Source organism: Sus scrofa, chromosome 11, assembly GCF_000003025.6.
Source record: "Sus scrofa isolate TJ Tabasco breed Duroc chromosome 11, Sscrofa11.1, whole genome shotgun sequence".
NCBI classification, from domain to species: Eukaryota; Metazoa; Chordata; class Mammalia; order Artiodactyla; family Suidae; genus Sus; species Sus scrofa.
Window position 1 is genome coordinate 5412356 of NC_010453.5, and position 19684 is coordinate 5432039.

At 45.3% G+C, this 19684-nt stretch overlaps 1 protein-coding gene across 2 annotated transcripts in view; it reads right to left on the reverse strand.

Moving 5' to 3' along the window:
• FLT3 (fms related tyrosine kinase 3) overlaps positions 1 to 19684 on the reverse strand; it is an 84965-nt gene that overhangs the window by 41881 nt on the left and 23400 nt on the right. Inside the window, exons 1-5 of one of the 2 annotated variants that reach the window (XM_005668293.3) lie at positions 17446 to 17743; positions 17161 to 17282; positions 9251 to 9453; positions 5329 to 5444; positions 661 to 790 (exon numbers count right to left, since the gene is read on the reverse strand). In XM_005668293.3, the coding sequence (XP_005668350.1) occupies positions 661 to 790; positions 5329 to 5444; positions 9251 to 9453; positions 17161 to 17268 (557 nt within the window). In that variant the 5' untranslated portion in view covers positions 17269 to 17282; positions 17446 to 17743. Of the gene's footprint in view, positions 1 to 660; positions 791 to 5328; positions 5445 to 9250; positions 9454 to 17160; positions 17283 to 17445; positions 17744 to 19684 lie in introns of those variants that run through there. The other variant, XM_021065521.1, reaches the window with a different exon arrangement.

Genomic DNA, 19684 nt, shown 5'->3' on the forward strand with positions numbered 1-19684 from the left:
ACAAAACGTGGGATCCCATTCATATCGTTCATTAACCTGATTTTTTATTTTATTTTATTTCGATTTTTGATTTGTTTGATTTTGTTGGCCATTAAGATTTTTTTAATCTTTTCTCCTCTTTAGGTCCATTATGCAATAAGATTTGTTTAGTAAAAAAAATTTTTTTCTTTTTCGGATGCCCTGCAGCATATGGAGCTCCCGGGGCCAGAGATCAGATCCAAGCCTACATTACAGCTGCCACAACGTCAGATCCTTCAGCCACGGCGCCAGGCTGGGGATGCAACTGGCAACACTACAGAGACAGCGGGATCCCTCAGCCACTGCGCTACAGCAGGAAGTCCCAGGGGATTTCTTACTTATAGGGAATTAGACACTAACGTCTGGAACTTTCTTTTTCCCCAACCAGTTGCTCAGGGAGTCAATAATCCTGTAACTTGAAAGAGCTTTAATTTATGACTCATGATGTCCAGGGAGGGTCCTACAGGTCAGTGACGCGACGGATGAGGAGTTCCAAGGGCTTCCTCGGAAAACATCCCACCACGCTTCCTGCAAAGTCCATGTGACTCATTCTTTAAAAAGCCCCAGGTTCCTGTTAACGTGGTGATAAACGGTACATGGGGTCCAGCGTCAACGGTGCTAGAGAAAGACCGAGGGCCATACCTGTCACTCTGCGCATCGCAGAACACCCATTCCACGGTGGGCTCTGGAATGCCCTCAGAGATGCAGACCAGGGCGTCCTGGTTTTCCATTTTTCTAAAGTAGGGTCTCCTTAGTGTGTAAAGCAGTGTATCTAAAGCATCACAAAGTATTAACATTTTAATATTTAAAAAATAACCATCTTAGCAGCCTCCGCAAAAGAAGAATGCTACATCGTTAAGCAAAGTTTTATACCAGAGCAGTGCCTTCTGCTCCACTCCAGTTATTTAATATCATATCCCCTGCTCACCAATATAGTAAATTCAACTCTGGCTGAAATGCCAACTTTAGCATTTAAACGACAGCTCATGTCTTCAGGTATTTCATGAATCTAAAGACATCTAAAGGACAGTGGACTGAGGCAACGTAAAAATACAAATGTTGACACGCATCGGAAAAAGAAAAGTGGAAATAACGTAAGCTTTATAACACGTACCTATATAACATAAGACCCAAGTTTCCTTCCATAATTTTATCTAGAACTAGGCAGAAATATAATAGGATGGAGTGAGAACTGGGAGAATCCAGAGGCTTGGTTTAGCCTCCTTTTGGCATCGGACGCTCACACCTGGCCCCTCCCCCACCCCCCACCCCCGCTTCCCACGGGGCTGAACAGATAAACACGCTACTTCCGCTTAGAGCCCTTAGGGAAGGAGTTCACGACCTCGCAGAGCAGATCCTTCCATTTTTCAATCGATCTTTTTTGTTGTTGTTCTTGGCCACCCTGCAGCAAGTGGAGGTTCCTGGGCAACGGATGGAACACGCGCCACAGTGGCAACCTGTGCCACAGCTGTGGCAACACCAGATCATTACGCCACTGCGCCACACGGGAACTTCCAAATCATTTTTTTTTAAAGTTTCCCTGTGCTAAATTTCAATCTTCCTCCTTATAATAAATTCTGTTTAAAATAATATACAGTACTTTATACATATATACAAAAGAATATATGAAAAGTAAATTTTGAAGCATAATAATAAAAACAAATAGGAGTTCCTGGTGTGGTGCAGCATCATGGATATTAAAACCCAACTAGGATCTATGAGGATGTGGGTTTGACTCCTGGCCTCGCTCAGTGGGTTTAGGATCCATTGTTGCCCTGTGCTGTGGTGCAGGTTGCAGATTCAGCTCAGATCCGGCGTTGCTGTGGCTGTGGTGTAGGCTGGCGGCTGCAGCTCCGGTTAGACCCCTAGCCTGGGAACCTCCATGTGCCTCAGGTATGACCCTAAAAAGCAAAACAAATAAATAAATAAATAAACATGAGTAAATAAATGAAAATGAACACCCATAGACCCATGTTCCACTTAATAACCAGAATAGTCATAAGTACTTTGGAACCAAGCTTTGTGCTTCTCCCCATCTCAAGACCCTAGGTTACCTTTCCCCCGAATTTTGTGTTTATCACTCTTGTACTTTTAAAAACGTTTTCACCGCATAGATGTGTGGCCCTTGACAATATACTGGTTGGTTGGTTTGATTTGAGCTTCCACACACGGCATCAGCCAATACGCAGTCTTTCACAACTTCAGCTTTTCATCCAACCTTGTGTGTTTAAGATTCGTCTGTGGTTTTACACGTAGCTGTGCTAGATTCATGTTGTTACCACCGCATTGTGTTCCACTGGTAAATATATCACAATCTATTCTTCCCTTTTCTTGCAGTGGACATTGGGGGTTATTTCCCGTATTCTGTATCACCAACAACGGTGCCATGAACAGTCCGTGCATTTCTACACAGGCAGGTGTGTAGGTTTCTTTAACAATATACCCGGGAGGGCGACTTCTGGTTCACATGAAATTAGCACTTCCCCTTGGCAATTTACAAAGGATAATTTGTTTTCAACAACCTGGTGCGTTTAAAATGGTATCTCATTGTGGTCTTAATTTGCATTTCTCAGTTATTAATTTACTATGTTTACTAACGATAGCAAAATGCCTACTCATGTCTCTTGTTCCTTTTTCTTTCTTTTTTTCTTATTGATTTATAGACATTCTTTACCCACAGGGACTCTTTATCCTTTGTTGACTATGTGAATTGCAAACATCTTTTCCCATTTTGTGGCGGCTTTTACTGTGTCTCCCTGTAATTTCGGACCATTGGACCAAATTCTACTGTCTAGAGCAAATTTGCTTGTTTGTTTCTTAAGTGAAGCTTTGCTTCCACATGCAAATCTTTCAAATATTTACAATCAGATACTCAGGTCGAGGGAGATCATTGCCATGGAAGATACTTTAACTAGTTCGCCCAGGTTTCCTGACTCATGCAAGAGGAATTTCCTCTACGTTACACTGCAATCAATCTTCTCCCCTCAAAAGATTTCCTTCTCCCTGCCAAACGTTCTCGATTCCCTCAGCCCCTTCTGACTTAAGGAATTCCAAGATCTTCACCATTCTGGTGGCTCTGTTTTGTCTGAAAAAAAATGCAGAACTGAAAATAATAATTTCCCATTAGTATTATCCATTATTATCCATTAATGTCCTTAACCGAGACATGACATCTTCATGAAGGCTGCCAAGGCTCAGATTTCCTTTTTTAGTAACCATGGCATGCTGCTGGTTAATACAGAACTTGCGGTTCAAAAACCCTTTCCTCTTTTTCAACTTGACTGTTGCCAAACCTCCCCCACCTGATTTTTTTTTGAATCCCACCACCCAGCCGCATGGTAAAAACAGTTACAATCTACTTGAATGACTGCTGTGACTTTTTACAATGTAAATCTGAAGCGAAGTGGCCCCACATGCAGTAAAGACGGCAGAGGCTCACGTCTTTTCTACAAACTCAAGCATAAACACTGGCCCAAAAAAGAAAAAGAGAGCAAGAAATTTCCTATTCTCTTCCAACTTGAGGACTTAGCTGTCCCACAGGGGCGGGGCCTGGGGAGGGGACAGGGAAGAAGACTAACATCTAAGAGAAACAAAAGGTACCGCTTGACTCTTAACCTTCTAGGACTTTCTTCCTGGAGTAGCGGAATCATTAAGGGACTTTTCAAAGACAATTTTTGCCTGATCGTTGACTTGCAGGCTGACTTTGGAATCTAACCCTCCACGGCCAGCCTCATGAGATGATCCTTCTGGAAATCTAAATACCACCTGTGCTCTTCGGCTAGCAGCTCTGACATTGAGATCCAGGCTGCGGACCTGGCTACACTTGGCCTTGAGTTGAGACACCTGTTTCCACACCTCTCAGCGAGATTTGCCGTGACAGTACGTGCAGAACACCCCGGGCAAAGGGCAGCTGTGGTTACCCCTGAGCCCGGGCACCACGTGGGCCGGATGCACGGGTCCTACACCTGCCTCTGCGCCTTCCGGACACTGCTGGGAAGAGGGGGGCCTGGCAAGTGGTACCAAGGTGTAGCCAGGGAGCCTGGCCTAAGACGGATACATGCAGCGTTTCTGCAGCACCCCCTGCAGGGCCCTAAAGGCAGCGGGACCCACGTGAATGCCCCCACCTCCAGTCCCCATTGGTCCCGTGGGGTAGAGCGGTCGGCGGGTACAGGGCCGAGTCCTTGCAACCGCGAGGCCTGCGCATAACTGGGTGGAAAGGAGAAGCCAGAAGACTCGCAGGTGGGGGTTGTGCCTCCCTGGGTGAGAATGTCTGTGTTGTTCCTGGTGTTTGTCTGAACGCAGTAGCCACCAGCTACACGTGGAGATTTCAGGTCGAATTTTGATTGATTAAACTCGACGAAAACGAAAACTTGGGTCCCCAGTCACACCGGCCACAGTGTTCACCAGCCCAGGCGGCCAGTGGCTAGCTGACTGGACAGACCAGCCCCAGGCGTTCTCATCCCTGCGGGCAGCTCCATCAGACAGCACTAACATCTTGTCACCCTTTAAGGTCTAGAGGTTTGGGTTTGTTTTTTGGGTTTTTTTTTGACCATACCCGAGGCACGTGGAAGTTCCCGGGCCAGGGACTGAACCTGAGCCACAGCAGTGATCTTTAACCTGCTACACTACCAGAGAACTCCGTGAGAGATGCATTTTTATCCCCATTTTACAGATGAGAAAACTGAAGCCCGGAGAGGGTAGGCGATCTGCCCAAGGTAGCTGTACCAGGTTCAAAATAAGAACTCAGGTCTCCTGACTGCAAGGTCAAAATGTTTTCTATTTTTTCCCTGCCATCCATCTGTCACTGAAAAACAAATGAAGAGCTGGAAAATGGGGATGGCCTGGGTTCTTTTTTTTGTTTGTTTTTTGGTTTTTGTCTTTGCAGGGCCACAACTGTTCCCAGGCTAGGGGTCCGATCTGAACTATAGCTGTCTGCCTACACCACAGCCACAGCAACGCCAGATCCGAGCCGTGTCTTCGACTTACACCACAGCTTGCGGCAATGCCGGATCCTTAACCCACTGAGCAAGGCCTGGGATCGAACCTGCAACCCGTGGTTCCTGGTTGGATTCATTTCTGCTGCGCCACGACGGGAAGGCCCTCACCTGGGTTCTTAAGAGCGCTCATTCTGATAGCCGGTGGGTCACGTCACAGTCTCAACAGGGGGTGGGGGTGCTTGAAGTGAGTTCAGTGATTCAGTTACCTATTGAGGGAACCCTGCTTAACGTGTCCAGTGCAGCTGGTGAGAGTTCTTGGGTCCTAACAGCTCCTTTTGAGTCCTGAGAATTCTGAGAAGCGAATGGCACTTACTTCTTATACTCACTGTAAACAACACTGTGTAATTGACAGCTTCGCTCTGAATAAAAAGTTGGTATTCTCCAGCCTGGGTTTCTGTCATTTTCAAAATGACCATGGAAACAACTCCTCTGAAACACAAGAAAGAGAACTGGTGAATCTGGAAAACGTGTGAAACGAAAACCCTCGAATTTCACAGTGAGTCAGGAGGCGGCTGGGTGACTCTGGTCCATCCCGTCTCTGACTGTGGCGGCTCTCATCCTGGGACTGACCTTCAGCCCGGCCCTCCTTAGGTTGACCTTGACCTTTAGCCAGTCCCTCCCCTGGGAGCGAGCGCCTTCCTCTCACGCTGCCCGAGGCCCCCGGAGGGAAACTCCCATCCCAAATGTGCAGATTCGGCAGGATGCCGTCGTTGGTGGCGCTGGACCATGCCCTCCGAGGACAAAGCGCCTCCACGGTCACATGTGCCCAGTCACCTGGCCGCTGGCCCCCATGTGCAGCACCAGGTTATAGCACAGGCAAGACTCACTGAGCTCAAGCACAGTGCGTTTTATGCCCCCGCACCCTGCTCTCTCCAGAGGGAAGAATTCAAGCAAAATCAGACACAAAGCATTTTTACAAGGCAATAATTACACTGATATGTCGCACAGATGCCAGGAAAGGTCACCACGTATTTCTTGGTCTTCGGATCCCTGGCAAAGGTGAGTATGGCCAGGGGCATTGGCTTCAGAGAAACAACTTTGATGTGTGCTGGGTGATAGGCTCATGAAAGCTGAAAAATGCTCCCCAGCCGTTTGTTGAGTAACATTGCATTTGCAAGTCCAAAGCACTGACCATTTTGCCTAACGCTGCATTTCCACTGACACTTTCTGAACTTGAGACATTACTGCTCAACCTCTGGCCTCAGCTGCAAGTCTATGCAGAATCTTAGGCCCCGCTCACACCTACGGAGGGAATCTGCATTTTCACAAGTCCCTCTAGCGACCCAGGGACAGGTTACACTGGAGCAGCCCTGCTTTGGAGCCTCAAGCAACATGGTTCCGAAGCGCTATGCTTGCATTCCTGTCGGCAGGAAATGAGTAAGAAATAAAGGCATTTTTCTTTTGCAGGTGTTTTTTTGTTGTTGTGTTTTTTGTTTTGCTTTTTAGGGCCACTCCTGCAGCACATGGAAGTTCCCGGGCTAGGGACTGAATCGCAGCTGGAGCCGCCACAGCCATAGCTACTCGGGATCCGAGCCGTGTCTGTGACCTACACCACAGCTCACAGGCGACACCAGATCCTTAACCCACTGAGTGAGCCCAGGGATCAAACCCGCGTCCTCATGGACAGTAGTTGGGTTTGTTTCCGCTGAGCCATGAGAGGCACTCCTTTTGCAGGTATTTTGGTGCTTTCTTTCTCCGAACTCTTCACTCTCGCAGTGTCACGTCTGAACTCTTAAGCCAACCAAACTCTTAGGTGAGCACTCTTTCTGGCAACAGGTCTGAGTCCAGATTTAACTTCTATAACTTTTTACTGCGGAAAAGTTGCTAAAAGTGTTTCGATACTAAGTTAATTCATCCACACAGGACCTATACGACTTTGGCGGCCTGTCCTAGAACAAAAAAGGCAAATTCAACAGAGTAAAAATGTTACTTTTTTACTCTGCTTTTTGGTCTCAATCCAGGGACAACTGTTGCGCTATCAATTTTTAGATTATTATTTTTAAAATTAAAATACAGTTGATTTGGTAGCAAATTTTAATAAGGTCACCCGAACATTTCTTTAGGCCAAAATTCTTAAGAGGAGAGTAAGGACTTGGGTTTAACCCCAAGGGACAAGCAATCAAAAAACAGAAGTGAGTAACACGGTCTCAAAAGAGGAAAGGAAAATGAATGCGCTCCAAGATTTAGAACAAAACTGCAGAATTAATAGCCACTGTCCTGAAATGACTTAAACGTTGATTTGACCTTCATGAAGCAAATGCCAATACTTGGTATAAGTGTTCTCCCAGACCTCGGCCAGACAACCTGCAACCCCCTACAGGTCATGAGGGGCCATTTCCTGCACTGCTCCTAGAAAGACGAGGCCTTCTCTATAGCTTCGGGGCACCAGCGCACCCCAAGAACCAGAGAATAAGGCACCTTAGAATTATTAAGCAGGCATTTAATGGCCTGTGCTTATGGCTTCCTGCCCCACCTGGTCTCTAGAGAGCCTGGGGACAACAGGGGGCAGCGGTGAGCCCAGGGCTAGCGACAGGCTGGGACAGCAACCCACTAACCTTTGCCAAGATATCTTCCTGGATAGGGAGCCCGAGGCTCCCCACAAATAGATCAATTTCTTTTTTCTTTTTTCTCTTTTTCTGTTTGTCTTTTGTCTTTCTAGGGCGGTACCTGTGGCACATGGAGGTTCCCAGGCTAGGGATCTAATTGGAGCCAGATCTGAGCCATGTCTGCAACCTACACCACAGCTCACAGCAACGCTGGATCCTTAACCCACTGAGTGAGGCCAGGGATCGAACCCGCAACCTCATGGTTCCTAGTTGGATTCGTTAACCACTGCGCCACGATGGGAACTCCCCAGAACAATTTCTTACTAATATCTGTGGCTCTCCCATACATCATTTCAATTTCTGCTCATCATATTGTGAAACAAAATAGGTAAAGCCACAGGTTCTTCCCCAAGCATTTCTGAAAAAGAAGCTTCTTCCTGCTTTAAATAGTAAGCTCTTGGCTACTTTAACCAGCATGGAATAAAAACTTTCTAAATTTTGATCTTTAAGACAAAATCCAATTAAAAAAATGACACCTTAAAAATCTCGAATATGGAGTTCCTGTCGTGGCGCAGTGGTTAACGAACCCGACTACGAACCATGAGGTTGCGGGTTCGGTCCCTGCCCCTGCTCAGTGGGTTAAGGATCTGGCGTTGCCGTGAGCTGTGGTGTAGGTTGCAGACACGGCTCGGATCCCGAGTTGCTGTGGCTCTGGCGTAGGCTGGCAGCTACAGCTCCGATTCGACCCCTAGCCTGGGAACCTCCATATGCCGTGGGAGCGGCCCAAGAAATAGCAAAAAGACCCCCCCCCAAAAAAAAGACAAAAAAAAAAGAAAAAAATCTCGAATATCCTTTTCACTATTTGTTTTACAATTTGCCACCTTCGGCTCAAAGTATACTGCTATCTCTCTACACATTTTTTTTTAAATGAATAGACTTTACTTTTTTAGCACAGTTTTAGGCTGGCAGGAAAACTGAGCGGAAAGTACACAGAGGTTCCGCACACCCTGCCCCACCCTGCTCCACACAGGTTTTCCTATTATTTTTTAAATCTTTTTTTAAATAAAAGTATAGTTGATTTACAAAGTTTCGCTGAGTTTTCCTATTACTAACATCTTGCATAGGTGTGGTGCACTTGTTACAACTAATGAACCAACGTCAATGTTAACTAAACATTCAAGTCCATTCAAAGTTGATACCAGGGGTCACTTTTCGTGTTTTCGTCCTACGGGTTTTGACCACTATAAAAGATCATGTCATCATGAGCTATACAACTAACTATATTTTTAGTTCATGATTTCACTGAAGATAAGAGTTACCATGGACATGTATGGGCATTTGAAAAGAAACCCTAACGAAGCAAGGAAGCATTTTTTTTTTTTTTTTTTTTTTTTTTTTTTTTTTAGGGCCGTACCGGCGGCATATGGAGGTTGCCAGGCTAGGGATCAAATAGGAGCTGTAGCCGCCGGCCTGCGCCACAGCCACAGCAACGCCAGATCCGAGCCGTGTCTTGCACCTGCACCACAGCTCACAGCAACGCTGGATCCTTAACCCACTAAGTGAGGCCAGGGATTGAACCTGCGTCCTCATGGACACTCGTCAGATTCATTTCCGCCGAGTCATGATGGGAACCCCAAGAAAATATCTTTATAGCCAGAAAATATTTCCCCCCAAAGCCCCTGCTCTTACCTGTTTTGCAAGTCGAAGTGTGGCTGGCAATTCCGGGAGCTATTTTTAAAGACCCAGAGGCAGGAAATGTTCCCTGGGGTGGCGACCAGCACCTGCAGCGTGATGGACGCGGACACGTCCACCTCCACAGTGGCTGCTTCGTAGACTGTCCCCTTGCTCTTGGGCCTCAAGGCACAACCCAGGTCTTCCTGGGCTTCTGACGCCTATGTCACAGAGGAAACAACGTGCATTTACCACAAAGGCATGCTTCATGCCTCTTCTTCTTTGCTGGAATCTTTATCAAACACAGACACGTGGACACCCTGCACACAGCACCCAAGGGTGTCACGACCCACTGAGAACAGATCCCCGGCTCAAATGTCTGTGAATTCTAATTCTCTAAAGAGAAGACAGATAACTTGAGGCTGCATTTCTAAAAATGTGTTCCAGACTGTTACAGGCTGAACGGGCGTCGCCCCAGATTCGTCTTGCTGAAGTCCTAACCCCAGTACCGCAGACCGAGACCTTATTGGAGCTGGGCCTTCCCAGAGGAGATCAAGTCAAAATGAGGCCATGAGGGTGGGCTCAGTCCGGTCTGACCGTGACCTTCTAAGAAGTGGGGATTGGCAGGAAGCTGTGCGCACAGGGAGAGCACCCCATGAACGTAAAGCTGGCCATTTGCAAGCCCAGGAGAGAGGCCTGGGAGACCCCACCCTGCCCCCCACCCCAGGCTCCAGAAGTAGCCCAGGCTGACAGCATCTAGACGTCAGACTTCCAGCCTCTGGGACTATGAGACAAGAGAGTCCTGGGGTTTCACTCAGTCTGCAGTACTTCATTACGGCAGCCCGAGCATGCCACTCTATGGACAATCATCACAAAGTGAAGAGAATGAAAACATAGGCGCATGTTTTTGTGATTGTTGGTATACGGATCAGAATCTGCAGAGGAAGAGTAAATTGGTGTCTGTGTTAGTCGGAACTGTAAAACTAATCTTTTCTGGGCAGATAACCCCACAGACCCATTGCCACTACTACACACCTTGCCCCCCTTAAATAACTGTGATGTAACGAGAGAAGGGTGTGGGAGCAACTTCTGCCACTGGACGCTCACCTCCTATCCCCCAACACATAGTGTAGGCCTTGAATACACATGCACAAAAGTGCACACACACACACACACACACACACACACACACACACACACGTTACTTCAGATGAAGAGCAGGGTAGCTATTCTGCTACTCATCGTAAGACACACTTCTGCTTTTATTTGTTCATTTGTTCAGTTAGTACCTGATAAGTTCATTTAGTCAATATTCAATAAGTGCTAGACGATCTGCTAGGCACTATGGGACTAGAAAAAAAAAAAAAAAAGACACTGATCTTGTCCTTAAAGACTTTTGACTCTAATTAGAAGAAATAACTGAAACAAACTGAAATACAATGCACCCCATAAAAAGATACCAACTACTTTGAAAGGTGCCTTTAAGTGCTCTGGACCTTCAGAGGAGGGGAAGGTGACTTGGAGGTGGGGATGCTTCAAGGAGTATAGCAACTGTGCTGGATCTTAAAAGATGGACGTAGGAAGTTCCCTGGTGGCCTAGGGGTTAAGGAGTTGGCATTGTCACTGCTGTGGCTTGAGTTCAATCCCTGGCCTGGGAACTTCCACATGCCACAGGTGGCCAAAACAAACAAGCAAACAAACAAAAGATGGACACAGAATAAAGTAAAAAAAAAAAAAAAGACATATTAGAAGAAAATATTTGCAATGCATATTACAAATAAAGGAAATAAAGGGCTTATACTCATAATATACAAATAATTTTTTAAACATTGAAGGACACAGAGCCAAAAACACAGAAGAAAAATGGGAGGGGGGGAAGAAACAAACAGATAATTCATTTAAAAGATACAAAGAATAACTTTTCATCATATGAGAAAATGTTCAAACTTATAATCAGAAAAACTCAATTTTTTTTTTTTTTATGGCCACACCTGCAGCATATGGAAGTTTCCAGGCCAGGGACTGAATCGAAGCCATGGCTGTGACATATGCCACAGTTGTGGCAACACTGGATCCTTTAACCCCCTGCACCAGGCAGAGACCTGGATGCCACAGAGACAACGCTGGATCCTTAACCCACTGCATCACAGCAGGATCTCCCAGAAAAACACAAATTAAAACTACAGTGAAAACACAAATTAAAACTACAGTGAGACATCGCTTGTCCATCAGACTGGCAAAAATTTTAAAGCATGACAACACATTTTGTTGGTGTGGCTGTGAAGAAACAGCCACTCCCATACATTGCTAGGGGAAAAGCAAACTGGTGCAGCCCTTTTGGAGAGGAACTGGAATCTGGCACCACCTAATAGGACTACATACAAACTGACCCTCTGAGCCTGAAGTCCCACTTTGAGGACCATACCTCTAACAGTTCACTGCACCATCATTTGTAATTGCAAAATGCTAGAAACCACCTAAATGCATACACAGGACAGTGGCTGAATAAACTATGGTCCAGCCACACAATGGAGGACATGCAGCTATAAAAAAGGATGTGGACAAACTTTATACATGGATTTGCAGTGATTTCCTATATAGACTGCTAAGTGAAGAAAGCTCAGTGCAAAAACTATCTACTTTCAAGTGTGCTACCCTTTGCGGAAAAAGGAAGGAGATTATGGAGTTCCCACTGTGGCACAACGGGATTGGCAGCATCTTGGGAGCGCTGGGACACAGGTTTGATCCCCAGCCTGGCACAGTGGGTTAAGGATCCCAAGCCTGGCAGAGTGGGTTGCCACATCTGCAGCTTAGGTCGCAACTGCCACTTGGATCTGATCCCTGGCCGGGAACTCCATATGCTGTGGGGCGGTCAAAAAAAGAAAAAAAAGAAGAAGAAGGAAGGAGATTAAGAAAAGACATGTGTCTGCTCATTTGTGCACAAGAAACATAGCAATAATATAAAAAATCTAATGGGACTGGTTAAGTTAAGGACAGCATGTAGGTGTAGGTGGGAAAAGGATGGAAACTTGCTAGTTAGGGACAAGGAAGGCATGACACTTCTCTGAGTGTATCTTTTTATAGAGCTTTAGCTCTCAGGATCATAATCGTGTTTCACATACTCAGGATAAATCACTAAAGCCAACCAGGACATGGGGCGGGGAAACTCAAAATGGAATACAAACCAAGCAAACTTAATTGTATCACGAATAGCTAACATAACCAGAGTGAAAGGGGTGGGAAAGAAAAGAACAGACCTGAGTAACTTTGGAAAATAATACTTTGGACACTAAGTTTAAAGACAAAAAAGAGGAATTTCTCCGTGGTGCAGCAGTTAAGGACCTAGCATTGTCACTGCATCACCTTGGGTTCAATCCCTGGCCAGGGAACTCCTGAATGCCACGGGTGGGGTTGAAAAAGGCAGGAAGCAAGCAAGGCAGGCAGGAAGGAAGGCAGGCAAGCAGGTAAAAGTAATTGCACACAGTACAGTATTCTGGCTGGTAAACGTGTTTCTCACTGGGATGTGGGTTAGCAATTCTGACCAGTTACGTTTACACTAGGATTAAATACACAAGTAAATTATTGTAGATAATGAAAGCCATATCTCCTACTGTCCAAGAGAGAAGTATAGCTAAGGAAAGAGGGGAAGCTAGGATGAACCCTCTGGTGTTGAACTAAATCAGAGTTGTCAGCATGAACTCATGGCAATAGATAGACAGACAGAGAGATGGAGAGATGGCTCTAGAGGTTACAGAGAGATAAATACAGTGTGATGTATGGAGGTGATTCGTATACAGACGTAGTTCCTACCTGTGTCTTCTGAGAGGACCTAGAAGCAATGACATCCAGTAGCAATGAACACCCCCAGCTCTCAGCTCTTGGTTTCTAAATGCCATTCTCTAAGAAACCAATGCTCCTTGGAGAAATGGTTAATTCTAGGGCCAAGGCAGGAAAAATACAAGATGAGCCTGAACCATGTTGTAGCGCCAGAAAGCAAGGACATGCTTCAGAAATGACGGGGATATGTTGAAAAGATACAAGAACCAAGCTGCAACAGCTCCCAATGGCCAAGGCTGGGAAAATTTCAGCAACAAAATAAAAACGGTAGTTTGGGGTTTTAATCCACACTATAAAATTAATATCTATGAGTCCGTACTGATATAAATAAATAAAATGGAGAGAAGAGACAGCTCTTCCTCACAGAAAACTTCCAGGTAGAGGGAATGAGGGGAAAAAGAAAATCATCGTTAGCAAACATCTCGGCACTAACTGGTAGAGGCAAGATCCAGCAATGCATGCTGCAATCAGTGGGTGAAAATAGGAGGAGAAACAGAACTTTTTCACCCCCCCCCAAATACTTTTTAACCACAAAGGGAAAACAGTGACCTTGTAGTGGAGAAACCCGACACGAACCATCTTAATCTTCAAACAGAAACGATAAGCGATGGAAACTGTCAGATGTGAAACAACACTTCAGCGGACGGTGGGAACAGTAAGATCATCTTATTTCATTTCCAAGATACACTGTCACACAGCTCAGGATGGAGTTGTTTATTTCTCAGAGTTGCATGGGCAAGCTTTGTCTACGAAAGAGTGCTTGGTTCTTCAAAATACCCCTGAAGGGATACGATTTTTAGAAAGATGTCTCGTCTGGGAACTGTGAATTGTGGAAGAAATCAAAACCATTTTTTTTAAAAAGCTGCTGATGCCCTAACAATCTAGTTCATATCAAAGTGGGAAAATATCCCAAAGGAGCAGCTTCGGCTCTAAGAAGGTGAAAACAAAGCTTTGCCACAGTTAGGATTTGATGGTTGTCTTATGTTGTTTAAGAATTACTGGGTTTTTTTGTTTGTTTGTTTTGTTTTTGCCACACCTACAGCAGGTGGAAGTTCCCGGGCCAGGGATCGAACTCCTAGCACCACAGTAACCAGAGCCACAGCAGTGGCAACACTGGATCCCTAACGCTCTGGGCCTCCAGGGAACTCTAAGAACTACTAGGTCTTAATACGATCCTGAATATTGCATAAGAATATAATTTATACTATATTAAAAAAAAACTGGACTTCCTGCTATGGAGCAAAAGGATTGGCAGAGTTTTTGGAGCGCCAGGATGCAGGTTCAATCCCATACCGGCACAGTGGGTTAAAAGGATCCAGTGTTGCTGAAGCTGCAGTGGAGGTCACAACTGCAGCTCAGATCTGATCCCTGGCCCGGGAACTCCATATGCCATGGGGCCACCCCCCTAAAAAAGAAAAAATAAATAAAAATGCAGGGCCTAATACTAGGGACCAAGACCAATCATCATAAATTTCTTAAAAGATTGTCTTTTATTTAAAAAAAAACAACAAAAAATACTTAGGGAGTTCCCGTCAAGGTGCAGCAGAAATGAATTGACTAGGAACCATGAGGTTGCGGGTTCAATCCCTGGCCTTGCTCAGTGGGTTAAGGATCTGGCATTGCCATGAGCTGTGGCGTAGGTTGCAGATGCAGCTGGGATCCTACCTTGCTGTGGCTATGGCGTAGGCTGGCAGCTGTAGCTCCAATTTGACCCCTAGCCTGGGAACCTCCATATGCTGCAAGTATGGCCCTAAAATAGACAAAAAAAAAAAAAAAAAAAACCACAAAAAAACCAAACCCACTTAAACGTGTGCAGCTATTTTTACATACTGAAAAGACACAAAGTTTAAAACGCCATAGCGAATAACATTAAAAATTTTTTGCCTGCACTAAAATATTATGTATGCAAAATGCCTTAATTACTAACAAGCCAACAACACCAATATGTGCTAAGAAATTAAAACCAATCACGCTTCTGGCATTAAAAAAATCATGTATTGGAGTTCCCATCTTGGCTCAGTGGAAATGATTCCAACTAGGAACGATGAGGTTTCGGGTTCGATCCCTGGCCTCACTCAGTGGGTTAAAGATCCTGCGCTGCTGTGAGCTGTGGTGTAGGTCACAGACGCGGCTCAGATCTGGCATTACTGCGGCTGTGGTGTGGGCCGGCAGCTGTGGTTCTAATTAGACCCCTGGTCTGGGAACCTCCATGTGTCACAGGTGTGACCCTAAGAAGCCAAAAAAAAAAAAAAAGAAAGTATTGTCAAGAGTTTTACATTCATGTAGACTGTTTTTACTGAAACCTACTTCACTCTGAGAATATTTTTAAATATTTCTGATTCTGGGGTCCAGGAAACCGTGTCGTGTATCTGAGTATTACACCTATGTAGAAGAAAACAGTGACTATACATTTGTGTGAATCCTCAACCAGATAAAATCCATGGAACTGGCTAATTTACGCTCTTCTTTTGTGTGTGTGTGTGGTGTGTGTGTGTGTGTGTCTTTTGTCTTTTAGGGCCCCACCTGCAGCATATGGAGGTCACCAGGCTAGGGATCAAATCAGAGCTGTAGCCGCTGGCCTACACCACAGCCACAGCAACATCAGATCCGAGCTGCGTCCGTCACCTACACCACAGCTCACGGCAATGCTGGATCCTTAACCCACTGAGCGAGGCCAGGGATCGAACCTGCAACCTCATAGCTCCTAGTCGAATTTGTTTCCACTGCACCACAATGGGAACACCTGTGTTCACTTTTTTTTTTTTTTTTTTTTTGTCTTTTTGCTATTTCGTGGGCTGCTCTCGCGGCATATGGAGGTTCCCAGGCTAGGGGTCTAATCGGAGCTGTAGCCACCAGCCTACGCCAGAGCCACAGCAACGCAGGATCAGAGCCGCGTCTGCAACCTACACCACAGCTCACGGCACCACCGGATCGTTAACCCACTGAGCAAGGCCAGGGATCGAACCCTCAACCTCATGGTTCCTAGTCGGATTCGTTAACCACTGCGCCACGACGGGAACTCCCTGTGTTCACTTTTTATTGTACATAGACTTCTAATATTTTCAGTTCTCTATCATTCAAGCTTCCTTCATTTGCATAAATATCTAGGCTATGTCAGATGAAGAGCATGAAAAAGAGCAATGAAAAACAAGCTTGGAGGAGCTCCCTGGTGGCTTAGTGGGTTAAGGATCCGGCATGGTCACTGCTGTGGCTTGGGTCACTGCTCTAAGGCATGGTTTGCTCTCTGGCCTGGGAACTTCTGCATGCCAGGGGTGTGATCAAAAAACAAACAAACAACAACAACAAACCAAACCCCAAACCCACAAGCCTGGAACTTGAAGGCGCCAGAGCCAAATTATGGAGATATTTGCATGTCAGTTTAAATCAGGGGAAGACCAAGGCAGGTTGTAAAGGTTCTCACTGTGCTTCAGAAAGAACAGTCTGGCGGCCCTACCTGAGCCAAACTGCAGAAGGGAGAAGCCGCTTACAATATTGTGACCTGGGGGGAGTCAATGAGGGTCTGAATCAGGGAAGCGGCAGCAAGCCTAGAGAACATGAGCTGGTTATAGAAGACCTCACATTGACAAGACCTGGTAACTGACCCAATACGAAGGCAGGCGAGAGGAGGCGGTCCAACATGATGCTGAGCCTCAGGACTAGACAGGGCCAGAAACAGAAATCGATCCGAACAAGAATAGGTTTGGGGAAATAGAAATGAAATAAATCATATGGGCAGGTTTTAATGAGTAAGCAGAAAATCTACTAATCTATATCCAGGAGGCAGATGGAACTTCAGGTTTCGGGCTTGAGAGAGAAGCCTGGCTTCTTTTTAAGGAGAAAGGGAAATTCCTGTTTCCTGTTCCTTCTGAGCCTTGCAGTCCCTCCTAAACCCAAACCCAAAGAAAACATGACTCTTGATGGAAAGGTGGGCGAGGGAGCAATGAGTACTGATGCATCTGTCCCGTGTACAAGTACACAGTCTACTTAAATACATAAAAAGAAAAGCCCATAAGCCATAGCAAGTCTCAGTAGCGTACTAAGTATGGTCTCTAGAGAAAACAACTAAAGTTATAATTTTAACATAACTTTACCATAGGATTCGATGACGTGGTCCCCACCGATGAATCATTGTTCCTATGGTTGATTAAAATGCACTGGATCACAGGCAGGTCTTGATTTGTAATAGTCTCAAAGATCATTGCTGAAAAAACAACTGCAAAACAAAACAAAGACGATGATGTTGAGACAGGCACACCTTAAAAAGAAAACATGTATTCATCTTACAACACAACAAAATGTAACCAAGCAAAAGTGGCCAATAGGAAAGCAGGCGGGAAACGCACGTTCATGAAGTGAGTTCATGAAGCAAGTCTTACTATTAATCTGAAGCAGAGGTACTTAGACCAGTGCCGTCCAAGGAAACAGCCTTCAGTGATGGAAATATTTCCGGGTCGTTGCTCTCCAGGGTGGTGGTCCTCAGTTGCCGTCAAGCATTTGGAATGAGGCTGAGCAACTAAGAAACCAATTTATTGGTTTCTTCCTGGTTTCCCAGCCCATGTCAACTTACGTTTACACTATACTGTAGTCTAAGTGCTGGTAGCATTATACGTAAGAAAACAACATACATATTTTAATTCAGAAACACTTTCTCGGAGTTCCCGCTGTGGCACTATGGGACGGGCGGCATCTCTGCAGTGCCAGGATGCAGGTTCCATCTCTGGCCTGGCACAGTAGATTAAAGGATCCTGCATTACCAAAGCTGAGGTATAGGCTGCATCTGCAGCTTGGATCTGATCCCTGGGAACTCCACATGCCATGGGGTGGCCAAAAAGGAAAAAAGAAAGAAAGACTTTCTTGCTAAAAAACGCTAACCCTCCTCTGAGCCTTCAGCAAGTTAGAGCAGTAACATCAATGACCACTCATCAGAGATCACGATGACAAAGAGAAGAATAATGAAAGAGTTTGAAAAGCTGTGAAATTACCAAAACACGACAGAGATAAGAAGTGAACACATGCTGTTGGAAAAATGGCACCCACAGACTTGCTCGAGGCAGGGTTGACACAAGCCTTCTTTTGATACAAAATGCAATATCCGTGAAGCAAAACACAGCGAAATGCAGTAAAACAGGTCTGCCTATATTGGCAGTGCCTTCCTTTTAATTGCTGAGTGGTAGTCGATTATATAGATACAACACAATATTTTAATTCACCCACCTGCTGGTAGAATTTGGGCTGTTCCTACTTTGAGGATCTTGCAAACAAAGCTGCTATGAACCTTTGTATAAAAGTCGAGGTGTGGCCTATGCTTTCATTTTTCTCAAGTAACTGTCAAAGAGTAGACTGATTCGGTCGTATGGGAGGTATCTGTGTAACTTTTTAGGAAAGTGCCAACTGTCCTCCAAAGAGGGTGTGTCAATTTACCTCCCTCTTAGCAGTGTATCGGGAGCTCCAATTGTGCCACATTCTTGCCAACACTTGGTATGATGAGAATTTTTTATTTTAGCCATTCCAATAGGCATAGTGCATCTCATTGTAGTTTTACTTTGCATTTTCCTATTAATGATACTGGACATCCTTTCCGAGGCTTATCTGACAAATCCTACAGATTTTTTGGTGGTATGTCTGTTCACATCGTTTGCCCAAATCAACTCTTTTAAAATCCGGGTATTCAGGAGCTCCCTTGTGGCAGAATGGATTAAGGATCCGGTGTTGTCACTCCAGCAGCTCAGGTGGCTGCTGTGGCACGGGTTCGATCCCTGGCTCTGGAACTTCCACATGCCATGGGTGTGGCCAAAAATAAAAATTAAAAAAATAAAATTGGGTTATTTTCTTATTATTGAGTTTTGAGAGTCCCCTCCAGTTTTATTGAGATATTGTTGACAGAACAGGTACACAACATGATACACAGTCGTGTATACCCTGTGATGTGATTACCACAATATGTTTATTTAACACCGATCGGCTCACAGTTACAGAATTTTTTCCTTGGGATGAGAACTTTTAAGATCCACCCTTTTAGCAACTTTCACATGTTTAATAGAGTACAAATATCTCCCCATTTTCGAACGTTTTGACACCATTTCGCTTTTACAAAAGACCTGCATGAATACCTGTTTTCCTTCACAGAAAGAAAGCTGGAGAGGTGTTTTGATTGTATGGGAAAAAGTGAAAAGCAAAAATAGTATTCAGGGTTGGTTTTCTAGCGAGCTAGTACAGAGGCAGCTTGAACCCCAGCCACAGAGAGGGGTACTGCCAAACTCTTGCCGTGGAAACCACACTCAGCATCTCACCATCAAGCCATCATAGCTTTGAACTGTGTCTTTGAGCATCTGGGCTTTCTCTCCATTTATTCTCTCCATTAGCAAGATGCTTTACGCTATCTCGGCTTACAAAGCATTGCACGGGGACGCTCTGCTTTCAGAGAGTGGGGAAACCTGTGTTGGTGACTTACAGCCACCACCTTGTACCTCACACCCCAGAGCTTATTAATCTTCTAACTGTCGGTTTGCACCTTCTGACCCCCTGCACTCACTTCTCTCACTTCCTACTCCCGCCTCCGGCAAACACCAATCAGGTCTCTGTTTCTACGAGTTCTTCTTTTTAGATTCCACATAG